At 35.5% G+C, this 13,590-nt stretch overlaps 2 protein-coding genes across 2 annotated transcripts; both read left to right on the top strand.

The window, feature by feature from the left end:
• The first annotated feature begins 974 nt into the window (after positions 1–974).
• On the top strand, positions 975–1,500 carry LOC113763859 (calcium-binding protein KRP1-like). The gene has a single exon (XM_027307834.1). It carries the CDS (start codon positions 978–980, stop codon positions 1,320–1,322), a length of 345 nt encoding a protein of 114 aa, XP_027163635.1. The 5' UTR covers positions 975–977; the 3' UTR covers positions 1,323–1,500.
• A 7,905-nt stretch (positions 1,501–9,405) lies between these two features.
• LOC113761338 (U-box domain-containing protein 8) lies at positions 9,406–11,010 on the top strand. Its single transcript, XM_027304287.1, has one exon. It carries the CDS (start codon positions 9,568–9,570, stop codon positions 10,672–10,674), a length of 1,107 nt encoding a protein of 368 aa, XP_027160088.1. The 5' UTR covers positions 9,406–9,567; the 3' UTR covers positions 10,675–11,010.
• Positions 11,011–13,590: the final 2,580 nt, after the last annotated feature.

Genomic DNA, 13,590 nt, shown 5'->3' with positions numbered 1-13,590 from the left:
TTTCCTATCCAGGAATTGTGGTTATGCTCATTGTTTCTGATTACTCCACTTACATTTATTAACTGTAAGAAATGTTATATGGAATTTTTCGTGCGTTCTTCAGCTTATTGACTAGTCTGTTCTTGGTCATCTGGTTGTCCAAGCTTTTAGTGTTAGTCTTTATCTTTTATTTCATTTTTGCTTCTTCTTGTTTCGACTGATCTTCTAATTCAATGCAGTTCATAATTTAGTACTCATAAACAAAGCTGTTCAAGATCTACATCAGTTCAATTAAGGCTCTCCTTTGGAATACATTCTCACCAAGTGGTGTGACACAATCTGGACCATTGAATCTTTGAAAATCAGATCTATTTAGATGTGAACAAAAGAGAAAACTTGATTGCTTAAAAGGTTCTACGCATTGCAAATTTTACTTTAAAAAAAAAAAAATTCTCTCAGCATAGTTTTACACTTGAAATCAATCGTATTTTTTTTTTAAGTAGGTAATCTAGGGTGGCATATGGTCCAGAGCAAAATTATGGCGTTGGTCAATGGTTTCACTATGCTAGAATGGTGCTCTTAAACGGTCAGCACCGTTCCTGCCCTATAGGTTCTGTGCTGCTGCTCGGTGGTTTCTAATGTCTACTTGGTCAGGGTGTATAAGCTTTTGGGCTGGTGGAAGAAACATCTTGCAGCTAGGGAAACATGATCAGTGGAAAACCTGTTTCTGTTATGACCCAGTCATCAGTGGGCTTCTTGGACTGGTTCATAAACATCTTTCTGGTCCATCCCTTATATAATTTATGTAATTTTCCTCGTAACCAAGGACGCTGGCATCTTGGACCTGTTAATATTTTCTTTGGTCCAAGTATAACCTTACGCAATTTTCCTTGTAATTAACCAAAGAGTTTAAGCACTATTAATACCCACACTTTCTAGTTTCTATTTTCCCGTGAATCGTTTGCTTGCTTGATATTGGAGCTTTCTACATAATTCCGATGGATGCTAGAAGTCCAACGACAATTCATTTTGAAGATCTGTTGCCTACTATGGCCGATAAGCTAGGAGGTGAGGGATTGATCAAAGAGCTATGTAATGGATTTCAGCTGCTCATGGACGGTAAAAAGGGGTTGATCACCTTTGACAGCCTCAAGAAAAATTCTGCTCTTCTTGGATTGCAAGAGTTCCAGGACGAGGAGATCAAAAGCATGATTAAAGAGGGAGATTTGGATGGTGATGGTGCACTTAACCAGCTGGAGTTTTGCATGTTGATGTTCAGGTTGAGTCCCGAGCTAACGGATGGTGCTGGAAGATTGCTAGAGGAAGCCTTTCCACAGATTTGATGCGATGATTGCTCCTTTTGAGCACTTTTTCTTTCTTTTGCTTTTATGTTTGGATATTGTCTGACTGCTGAGGAAGGATTGGTAATTGATTGAAAGATTAGACGAGTGGAGTGAAGATGATGGATTCCTTGTTCAACACCATGTCATGTCTCCATGCCGTTAAAGCCATAAAGCTTGCGCCTAACATGATTGATATTCGTGCTTTTTCTTGCTTACTTTTCATCTAGCATGGTGAAACCATTGACCAACGCCATAATTTGCTCTGGACCATATGCCACCCTAGATTACCTACTGGAAAAAAAAAAGTTACGATTGACTTCAAGTGTAAAACTATGCTGAGAGATGATTTTTTTTTTTAAATAAAATTTGCAATGTGTAGAACCTTTTAAGCAATCAAGTTTTCTCTTTTGTTCATATCTAAATAGATCTAATTTTCAAAGATTCAATGATCCAAATTGTGCCATACATTCTCATCAAGTAGCGTGACACAATTTGGATCATTGAATCTTTGAAAATCGGATCTATCCAAAATTTGACCTTTCTCTTTAACCAGAAAGTCTAGATTAAGGATAGCTAGTGAATCACTGGTCTGAGTAAATTGAAAGTTGTGATCTAAAAGAAATTGGTTTATTCAAGTTTTTTATTTTTTTAATTATTGAAAAGATTTTCAAGTTTTAAGAAGGTTGATTTTCATGATGTATCTTGTTAGCATAACATACTTGTCGAACGTACATCCTTGTAGTTCGCAAGGTTTTTTCTACATTAAAGCCCGAAATAAAATGTATGGTCAAAATGTTCTCTTTTTTTTTTTTCCTTTTTCTTTTTTTATCGGTAGGATTTGTCAGCTATTCCATTTTGGGTGAAGGGGGATTTGAGTTTTCTCAAGTTACGTTCATTTTATTGTTTCGTCCCCTTTCAAGTGCATAATGATCAAAGGAGTACTATTTTATTTGCTGCACTATTCGTTTTCTTTTCTTTTATTTCAGGAATTGAATTATCCTCGTTTTCAAAGACACAAGTACTATTCTAGGAAATACAAAAGAAACTTCCTATCCCTGACCATAATCGGCATTTTATTGCGAAGTGTGAAATGTTAACGTTTAGTAATTTGCCCCTCTAAATGTGTGGTCATTTGCACTTTGCCCCCTAGATCGTACAGATGAGACTATTCCATTTTGATGCTAAAACTTGCAGACAATCTAGCATTCATCTACTTATGGCCCCTTGTTCATATTACTGGTCCACGCTAAGGGCATTTGATCCTTTAAACAGCCTAAAGAACATAACTATAGTTATCAAACATGATGGTTTGAGGATTTTGTTTTTTTGAATTAGGTAGACACATTCATATAACATGACATCTCCATCAATAATGAATTAAATTTGAAAAAGGGCATTCAAATGGTATATTGGACATTAAACACATAAGGGCTATTTAGTCTTTTGCTGCTAACTTTCAAACAAAATGTTATCACTAAGAATTTTTTCTGCCCTAGCTTGAAATCATAGTATAGTAGTGTCTCCAGTTTGCATCTAGGGGGGTAAAGTGGAAGTGAGCCCCATAGTCTAAGGGTGCAAACTGTAATTGACCATAAACGTTAAGACTTTTCGGCCTCCCTTCAGCCGCAGGATAATTTCCGTCGGATGGGGCAATTCATTGATTGGCTGTGGCCCTACTGCGGACAATAGAGGCCAAGAAAATGACCCAACCTCTATTAGACGAAGAGCCCATCTCCGTCCAGTCATGCGACTATGGTATATTCCATTATTCCCGTCAATAACAACCCCCACCACCATCCCTATATTAAAAAAAAAAAAAAAAAGCACCCATCCATAGCCACCACCCAAAAAAATCCTTCCAAAAGAAAGGTAAAATCTCTCGGATTTTAGTGGAAAAAGTTCAATATACAAGTTAGCCCAGCATGTCATAAATGAGAGTTTCTGAATTCGAAACCTTTCACTTATATTAAAAAAAAAAAAAAAAAGTGCACCACGTTATAAGTTGGATTTTCTCGTCATGTGAAAATTCATAAGGTACATAGTGGATAACGCTGGCTTACTTAAAAGCTAACCAGGCCTTTGCAGTATTCATTTGATGGTGCCCCTCTGTTTGAGAACCAATTTACACTCAACTTAGAACTTGGAAGTATAATGATTTGCACCTCATTCAACAAAAACTTCTTTGATTCAAGTTCCTCTAAATTTGTTATGAAGTTTCTAGAATACTAAAATGAAGTTGAGTTCAGATAGGCTTTGTTTAGATTGCAATTTTTTTTTAAAAAAAATTATTATGTTTTTCATGAACATATTTTTTAATCACCTTTTTATTTCATATATATCAAATCGTTATAATAATTTTTTTATAAAAAAAAATTTAAAAAATATAATCCAAACAAAGCCATATTTGATCTCGAGCGTCGCTAGAAGAGATTCGAATGCCCTCTATTAGGCAGTAACTTGTACTACTATTGAGCTTCAAAGCCACAAGAACCTCGTCCATTACTTGAGCTTTCCTAGTCAAATAATAGAGGAGCTGAATCATGAACGAAGCTCGTGGTTTGACACCTGGTTTTTGATGTCTTCTACCGCGTCACTGGCATCTCTCCCTCTCTCGCTTTCTCCGACATTTCTGTGACCCCATCAATTGAAAGTCAAACCGGTGTGGTTAAGACGCGTTAGCGTGACTTTAACTGGAGCTGAGGTTTGTTTTGAGGATGAAATTCACTCACAGGTCCGACTCATAAATGCCGTGGCATTGCTTTTCCACTTTTCTTTAATAAATTCAGTTGCTCACTTTCCTAACACTTGTCAAATACTCAACCTCCTGCATTATACTACATTTTTTTCTTTTTAGGAGGAAGGTTTCGAATTGGAGATCCTCTACTTTTATCTCCTGTACTTTACATTATCAAATCCATTTCTTCCCTCTGCTTGATTATACTTTACGTTTTCTATTTCTTGTTCATTTTTCTTGCCCTCTAAAGTTAGAAAAAATGTGATTCCCTTCTAGAACGAATCGAGGTTTTGAAGTAACTAGGATCAAGTATCCCTTTTAAAAATCCTCTTTAGCATGAGTACCATATCAAATGGAAACTTAAGCTCCAAAGAACGCATCAAAAAGTGCTTAAATTATCGGAGTTTTCAATTAAAGTACTTATAAAATATTTAATCATATTGTTCGGATGCATATTTGCATAAGTATTTTTTTTATTTGATAATATGCACTTTTGAATTTCTAAAGCACATGTATCTCTTCATTCAGTTCAAATTTTACAATAAATTTTTTAAAGTTAGTATTTTATTTTTTAAAATATGAAAGTTGCTCTAAAAGCATCATTTGTGAACTTTTGCTAAAAGTGCTTTAATAACGGAAAGTTTCGCTATTAAATTCAAGAAATTATATGTTTACGATGCACATTAAAAGTGCTCTTCTACTCCAAAAAAATATATTTTTTTTTAACAAAAGCACCACAAACTCAAATGGAGCCTAAGTTTAAAAGTATTTTATTATTGTAGACATCGAGTAAAATTTTGCTTGAGTGTGATTTTTAACTTCCGTTTTGGCAAACATATTTAACATTTCAAAAGATAATGACAGTATTTATTTTTTATAATTACTAATGGAGTGGAAAACTTGAACTTTGACTTACTTAACGATAGATTGGCATCAAACCACTGAATTATCGTATTCTATATTGCCTTGTAATTACCTAAAATGATAGTCAAAGGAAGAAATAAGATACAATAAAAGTCACCTGGAAATTATAAATTTGGCTTTTAGGTAGCTTTCTTTCACTGGAGTCACTTTATCTGCATATCCGTTCTTATTGTAGAAGTTAATCCATAGATGTGCGAATAAATTTATCACCTTTTCCTTTCGGGGAAAAAAAAAGGATTTTGGGTCGCTGGCAGGATAGTTATACTACTGTTAAAGCCATTCATGGCCTGATGGTGTTCCATGCTTGTACAGGTTAGATACGAAGAAAGACGAAGAATCTTTTTACTGTTTTTTTTATATATATATAGATATAGATATCTGTCAAAGAAAAGCTTGTCAAAGCTTGGCGCATTCAGAATTTTTCTCAATAAAACACAATCAAAAAGTGGCAAAAGCTTGTTGTAGCAAAATCTATGCAAAAATAGCACCTACCAAGCATGCGCTTTGTCCAATTTGAAGGTTTAACATGGAATAAGAACAGAAATTCTGCAATTGTAGGAGTAGTTTATCAAGATTTTTTGGTTAGATGGATTGCTATTTTTTACAGTTTTTATTGAAAAATATCTTGTAACGATTTGACGTATACGAAGTGAAAAGATGATTGAAAAATATGTTCACCTAACACGTAAAATTTTTTGGAAGAAAAATTGCAATTCAAACAAGATAGTTTTTTTGGAGGAAAATTGCATGTGCATGGGTAGGATGGTTGATTAAGCTTGGAAACTAGGCGCATAAGGTAGTTTAGGGCTAATTTTAACTGCCTGAAGGGTATTATTCTTCGACAGGATAAATTCCATATACCTTCCTTAAGATTTATCATAATTACAAGAGTCTTCCCCTCAAGTTTGAGAAATACCACTTACTTTCCATGCGAATACAAAATGGCTACAATACCTCGACATAGTACTTAAACCAAAAATACTTGAAGAAAAAGAGTCGCTTTTCATCTTCATCCTTGCCACCAATACCTTTTTTGCCTTCCCTTTTTTCCCAGTTTGTATCCTCTCAACTCTCTCTATAACCACGATTCCCTAGCCCTCCTTTGTCAATCTTTTCTTAATTTTCTCACCATCACCCATCACTTTACTCCAAGTTCTCTCTCAATTTTCTGTCTTCACCAGTATCGCTATGCTCCTTTTCCAAGCCTGAAAGGAGGTCTTTGTAATTATGACAAACCTTAGAGGAGGTACAAGAAATTATCCCTTTTTTGACAGTGCAAACTAGTACTAATACTACCAAAAGTCAAAGATATTAGTGCTGTAAGCAAAGGAACGAATATCCAAAAGTGCAGCATCAATTATATTCTCAAAGGATAAAATTGATATTTACGTAAGAGTGATCGCATACGTGGGCGAATGGAGAGTGAATTTTTGAATTGTCCGAACACTTTTGTTTAGATCATCTCAGCGTGAAAAAGTAGTTCCTTTTCTTTTTCTAGGAGAAAAAAGAAAATAGGAATCTTCTTTTAAAGGAATAGAAGATGATTAAGCAAGGAGTAAATATTCACCGAGATGTGAGTTGACGAGAGAATGATTGGATTGGACGATAAGAGAAAAGAGATTATAAGACAAGAGTTTTTGAATTCAAAGCCTTTCATTTAAATTTTTTTTTATTTTAAGAAAAATTATGAGAGTTAACTGTATCCTTTTTCCTAGAGTGCCAAACATATTATTGCGTTTGTTCATTCCTAACCCACTTCTCAAAGGAGTAGGAGAAGAGAAAGATATGCTGCAAAAAGTAAACAATATAATTTTGAATATAGCTGAAATCAACAACGATTGGAGTTTTTCTTTTTCTTTTTTTTTTTTGTTTTAGTCTTTGTATAATAGTTAACTGTCCTCTCTCTCTTGATTTCCATAATTACTATGCCTACTTTAATGGAAAAGGAAATAAGGAACAAAAATATTTAAAAAAAATGAGAGTTAAAAACTAACATATTTTTTAATAAAGAAATTGAATCTTATTTTCCAATAACTTATTGAGTGGTGGGAAATTGGTCGAGGCTGAAAATGGTCCAAAAATATCAAAATACTAAAAAGGTTGAGAAATTTCCATGTCATTTTCCAAGTGAACGGCGGCTGGAGTCGTGACTGGCCAAGGTTTCTTCTGACACTATAAGGCTATTCTTGTAATTTCAGTAACCGCAACAGCTCTTGGTGCCAGGTTTAAAACGGAAGAAATTTAAGCTTACTTCCAGAATTATCCTTATGCAATCCTATCCACAAAATATGGCTTTTGTTGGCATTGATGAAAAAGTTAAGAAAGTGAACCCTTTTACAAAATTACCCCTGCAAGAAAAGGACCCCGCTATTTCCAAAACTATTAAGTCTGTCGAAAGCATCAGGCTTATATATATAATAGAAAAAGGAAGAGAAAGAAAAAGACTCGCCTTTGCAACTCTTTCCTTTTCTTTTTTCCTTCTTGATTTAGAATGCAGTAGTATATATTTAAAAAAAAAAAATACATGTTGTTGCAATATAAACTACAGTTTCAAACTTCTCGTCAAGCTTTAGTTAATAACTTTTCTTAGTCAATTGTGAATGGTAGTAGTATTACGTTGAACTCTTCAACTTAATACTTATTTGATGTTCCCAAAGTACCTCATTTTAAACATTATATTATTGATAGCTTTACCTTTATTCTGATCTCCTTCAGTCGTCGACTTTTCTTTTATATCATATCAAATGTCTCCTCTAATTGGTAATATTATGATGGTTGTTTACTTTTTTAGTTATCCTCTAATTGGTTATCTTTTCTTCAAACTTAACAAGTATAACAACCACCTATCTTGGCTAGTTAGTTAAGCAACTTCCATTCTCACCTTTGAATTCCATGCCATTGATTGGCAGGCATTGGTTTATTTTATATGTGCCCTAGGAGGGTTTAAATAATCCCAATAAAATATGAGAATACTTCATTTGACTGGCATGCGTAAAAGGTTTGGTTCATATATTTCAATTCTAAATATCCTTTAGAATGAAAGTTTTATCCTTATTTGGACCCTCAGTTTTTTTTTTTTTTAGAAAAATTCTTTCGACATATTTTTTAATTACAGTCTGTTTTATCTTACATATATTACGCTGATATAACACACAGGAGCTCTAAAACTTGGCAATCCAAGCTCTATCTTAGCACTCAATTAAATAGTAAAGACATCAATCAAGTGAAAAATGAGATTTTTTTATTCAACTCCGACACATACTCTCTCTCCCGTCCCCTTGAGAGGTTTGAAGTCCTACTAAAACAAAAACATAAAAAAACTTTTCTACCCTTAATTTAAGCTAGGCAGGTAGGTTGTTGAATTAATTGTGGTTTAGCATCTATTGGCCTAATTTATGTAGGTAGTTATTCGTGACCCTACAAGGGAAAAGAATTTTTTTAAAAAAATCACATTTTCGAATTAACTTCTTATCTCACATATACTCATTCTAATAAAGTGAATATTGCATCCGTTATATGAAAGTAAACCCATCCTCAAATTAGAGGAGCATAACACTACATATCTTCAAACCAAAAGGATTTTATTTGAGAAGCAAAAAGTGATATATATATATATATATATATATATATATAGACATGCGCACACAAAAGAAAAGTAGGACACTTTAATTTTGAAAGTTAAACATTATTTTTTTTTTTGAATTTTAAAGTTACACATTATTCTTAGATCACTAATTTTCTAAACTCTATTATTATCCTATATCTCATCGTTGTTTGTTGTGTTTATATTTTAAATCCCGCTTTTTAGACAATTTCATGAGTATTTAAAATGTCAAGCAATACAAATAATAGTTAAAGAAGTTTTATATATGTCTATAACTATTAGAATATCTACCGTCCTACTAAAATCTTTTATCAAAGAGTTCATCTATACTAAACAACTTTAAAAACTTGATATATTTAAATGATAGATACAAATATAAACTCATAACTATTAGAATATCTAGCATGCTACTAAAATCTTTTATCAAATAATTCATCTATACTAAACAACAACTTTAAAAAGCTAGATATATATGAATGGTAGACACAAACACGAGAACTCTTAAAATTAGAAAGCTAACCATTTTTTTTTTTTTTTGTGACTACCCTATAAGTTGTATTTTGATTCAAGTAGAATTTTCTTTTTATAAAACCACTTGCTTGCTCTCACATCACAAATGGTAAATATATAATCTCCTATCCAAACACACTCAATGAGTGTGTCGACCAAAAAAATTTTTTTTTTTTCAAATGTCATTCTCAAAAGGGGCAAGATTGTCATCTTGCAACATATGACTGTGTCCCAAACTCAAACTTCTCAACCTCATATTAATCCTCACTTGTGTCGCACTCGCACTTCCCCAGCTTAGAACTAAACCTCATAAACCCTCTCTCTCTCTCTCTCTCTCTCACCTCCACACACACCGTGTCACATAGTGCACACAGTACACACGCCATTTACGCTCGAAAACACCGCAGATATATGCAGACTGAGTGATTGGGTGAGAGAGGGAGGGGTGGTAAAAGATTTGAGAGCAAAGAAAAATGGCAACCCAGTTTCCGGACGACTTTAAATGCCCCATTTCCCTCGAGATAATGTCTGACCCGGTTATTCTCTCATCGGGCCATACCTTTGATCGCTCCTCAATCCAACGGTGGCTTGACGCCGGCCATCGTACATGTCCGATTACTAAACTACCCCTCTCCGAGCCACCTTCCCTCATCCCCAACCACGCCCTTCGGAGCTTAATTTCCAGTTATACCCTCGTCCCTCTCCCCGAAGCCCATACCAACCCGGACCCGAATTCCTTAATCCGAACCATCGTCTCCGTTTCTTCTCATCTGGTCTGCAAGCTCGACTCGCTCGACCAGCTGGGTCGCCTCTGTAAACGGGATTCCTCAATTCGCCGCCGACTGACTGAGTCCGGAGCTGTGTCAGCTGTTTTGAACTGCGTCAACGCCGACGACACCTCACTCCAAGCAAAAGCCCTCCATTTGCTGCTTAACTTGAGCTTGGATGACGATAACAAAGTCGGGCTCGTCGCCGAAGGGGTTGTCGGAAAATTAGTCGCCGCTGTTCGCTCTGGCTACGGTGACTCCCGTGCTGTGGCAGCTACGGTGTTGACCAGCCTCGCGGTGGTGGAAGTCAACAAGGCCACAATCGGGGCGTACCCGAAAGCCATTTCGGGCCTAATCGGGCTTCTCCGGGCCGGGAATGGAAGGGAGAGAAAAGAGGCCGCCACAGCTCTGTTCACCCTCTGCTCCTTCGCCGATAATCGGGTTCGGGCCGTGGAGAATCGGGCCGTTCCGATACTAATCCAAAATGCGAGTTCGGGACTAGGGCGGGCCGTGGAAGTTTTGGGCTTGCTGGCAAAATGTGCAGAGGGCAGAAAAGAAATGCTAGACTATGATGGGTTTTTGGAAATTTTGATTTTTGTATTGAAAAATGGGAGTTCAAGAGGGGTACAATATGGGCTTTTGACTATAAATTTGTTGTGTAGTTGTAGTGAAAGAATGTGTTTGGAAGTTTTAAGAGAAGGCATTTTTGAGATTTGTTTGGGGTTGTTGGAAGATGATAATGAGAAGGTGAGAAGAAATGCAAAAAATTTGATCCAAGTACTGCAAGGGAAGAATAGAAGAAATCTTAGCTGAATTGGAAAGTCCAATTTACTTTTTAGGGGTTGGAGGTGAAATGTGAAGTTTTTTGGTGATTATGATATGGTGGATAACTATGATGAATTTGGGAAAATTCAAGTTTCAATTAGAGGTTAGTCACACTTCTTTTTTCTTTCTTCCTTTTGGGGAGGGGGAGGTGGTTGGGTTGTTTTGGGTGGGTGGACGGGCGGGCTGGCTAATTTGTCTAGGTTTACTATTTTTGGTTGATACTGTTTGTTTCTTTTTCCTTATTTGTACAAAAGATTAGGTTTTTCCTTGAAAATCTTGTTCTTTTGTTGTATATTTTTCCAATAAAAAGGATGGTATCCAAATATTGAAAATTATCCAATTTTCCTTCTATTTTCTTTTAGCTCTGATATTGGAAATTCATGGATGGTTCCTTTCTCTTTGGCTGTTAGTCGAAAATTATTCTTCGTTCAACTTGTGTTGGTACCAGTATGTGCATGCCTTGACAAGTTAGTAGAGTGGAGACATTTGTGCAACTCATGGTCCCATCAATTTGTAACGGAGTTTAAGACTATTTCAGTGCCTGAATTTGACTTTATTGTTGAATGTGTCCTGTAAAATATAGATACTGATTGAATTGGTTTAGTGCAATCCTAGGGCTCTCTCGTCGTTATATGAAAATTTGAACTGGATTGAAATTACGATGGTAGCCTCTTTTTTCTAAGCAACTTAGAAAAGTTGCTAAAAATTGATGACTTGTGATTATTGGTGTTTGACAAGGGGATTATATTTGGGTTTGTAAATTCCTCGTTTGCTTCTCAGTTCTTGCTCCCTATTTTTTCAGTGTTGGTGTTGTCACTGCCATTTTATTACTGAAATTACGTGTCATTCATTAAATGTTGCTTAGTTAGGAAAAAAAATGTGGAAAGCAATGTGACGAATAATGGTAGGCAGCTTTGTTACTTCTTCATTGGATTAGTAAAACAAGAATGAAGTTTCCAAGAATAAGCATGAGGGGTCTATCTCTAGTCGAATGTATTGTCAATGCCTGTTGGTACAGAGCATTTACTAACGTATTCTGCTGGTTTTGAATGTTTGGTCATGTTTACTAGCATTAGCTCTGATCGGGTCCTAAAGGAATCAACTAGATTTGGACAATATAATAGGATGAATATCGACTACTTTCTAGGAAGTTTACGGTCACTAATTAGGTCAGGCAATATCTTGGCACCTTAAAGCTCAGAGTTTTGCCTTGTAGATGGTGTACCTGTATTTGTTTTCTATCGAGCCTTTAAGAGTTCAGGGATTAATCTAATCAGTATAAGATATTTTGTTCACGGGGGAATCCTTGATGTGATCAATTAATTTGAAAATGTCCACTAGAGCTCTTAAAAAATTATTGCTTACTCTTTCAATATTCTATTGTTAATAGAGGTTAGTAGACCTCGTCCTGTATTTTAGTGGAGAATTACAGGTCACTTTTCGTTTTTCACTTATTGTACTCATCTACAGTGGTCAGCTTCCAAGAGAACTGAATTGAAGTTGTGTAAAAATGCTCCTTATGTTGTCTTGTACTGCTTTCTTTCATTGTATTACGTTTCTTTTTCTTTTTCTTTTTTTTTTTTGGTGGGAACTTCTCTTTGGTATGCTACTTTGTCATATCATCCTTGCTTATTTTTGTAGTCCTGACCTGTTCTGGTATCTTCTCCCCTCGTCTTTTTGGCATCTGCAATTTCATTTTTGCCTTGATAGAGGTGATGACGCTCTGTTCAAACAATTTTCATTAGCCGTTTCTTGTACCAGTGACAATTGCTTTCTTGTTGCTGGTTTTCCGATTGATGATGTGATGTTGGTTTACTATTAAACTTTGATCTGTGTGATGATAGCATATTGGAAAAGGAAGCATGGATTTGTGATCTAGGTGATCAGATTCTGTATCTGTTGTTTCATTGTAATGTTTATGTATAAGCTTAATAGGTGAGATCATGGTTGATTCTTTCCCTGATTTTCTTTACTTGAAGATGATGTACATCCTTTTCGTCTGTGGGGGTAAATGTAGGATTTTCTATACACCTTTTCAGCGAGTGGCACTGCTGGTTTATTCTCTTTACTTAAAAGAGGACAGAGTTTTAGGGGGTAAATGGAGGATTCTCTATTTACCTATTTTAGTGAGTGACATGACAACATGACATCTCGCCATTTTATATACAATAGAAGGCTAGATGTTATCCACTTCAAACTTTATATGGTTTTCTAGATGTGATGTTGTGGACTAGACATCAAATCAAAGTGCTGATAAATTATTTCATTAGACCATTGTTAAGTGACAAAGCCATGTAGTTTCCATGTAAAAACTTAAGTGGAACGATGATTTGGCAAAAGGGCTGCTCATTATGAATTATTTCCAACAAGGGTAGACAGGTGACTGATGGGCTGTCATCATCTAAGGGGTGAATGGAAGGTTTTAAGGGGAGGATCCTTCCTTCCTATGTCCCCTAAATGAAATGAAGAGGATACTTACTTGTCCTCTAAAACAACATGTACCTAAACATATACCATGTTTGTTGGAGGTCAGCAACGAAAGTGGATCATAAATCTCTTGTATCCTGGTTAAGAAAGTCTGTTTGCAGGGATTTGATTGTCTGAATCAAGACATCATCAGCCAATTTTTTTATTTTTATTTTTATTTTTGTATAGATATGTTGTCAGTAGATCTGTAGAAATGCACGCTTGCTGTTTTATTAAATGCTCTTCTTTTTGTAGTTGTAGCCTGTAGGAAGCTCAAATATTTGGTAACGCAGGGTTGACTTGGATTTATTATCTTTTTGTGTACTATATTTTGAAGTACGAATTGTGACTGCCGGCCAACACATGTAATGGAGGTGCTGTCCGGCAATAAAAATCACAGAAAAAAAAAGTTACTAGAATTTGGTCACTTTTCGCAAT

Source organism: Coffea eugenioides, chromosome 2 (genome assembly GCF_003713205.1).
Source record: "Coffea eugenioides isolate CCC68of chromosome 2, Ceug_1.0, whole genome shotgun sequence".
Classification (NCBI taxonomy): domain Eukaryota; kingdom Viridiplantae; phylum Streptophyta; class Magnoliopsida; order Gentianales; family Rubiaceae; genus Coffea; species Coffea eugenioides.
The sequence above is the reverse complement of the archived record's forward strand: the minus strand, read 5'-3'. Positions and strand labels throughout refer to the sequence as shown.

Bases quoted from the DNA above. Each gene is read 5' to 3' on its own strand.
- LOC113763859 (XM_027307834.1), top strand. From the start codon at position 978: ATGGATGCTAGAAGTCCAACGACAATTCATTTTGAAGATCTGTTGCCT.
- LOC113761338 (XM_027304287.1), top strand. From the start codon at position 9,568: ATGGCAACCCAGTTTCCGGACGACTTTAAATGCCCCATTTCCCTCGAG.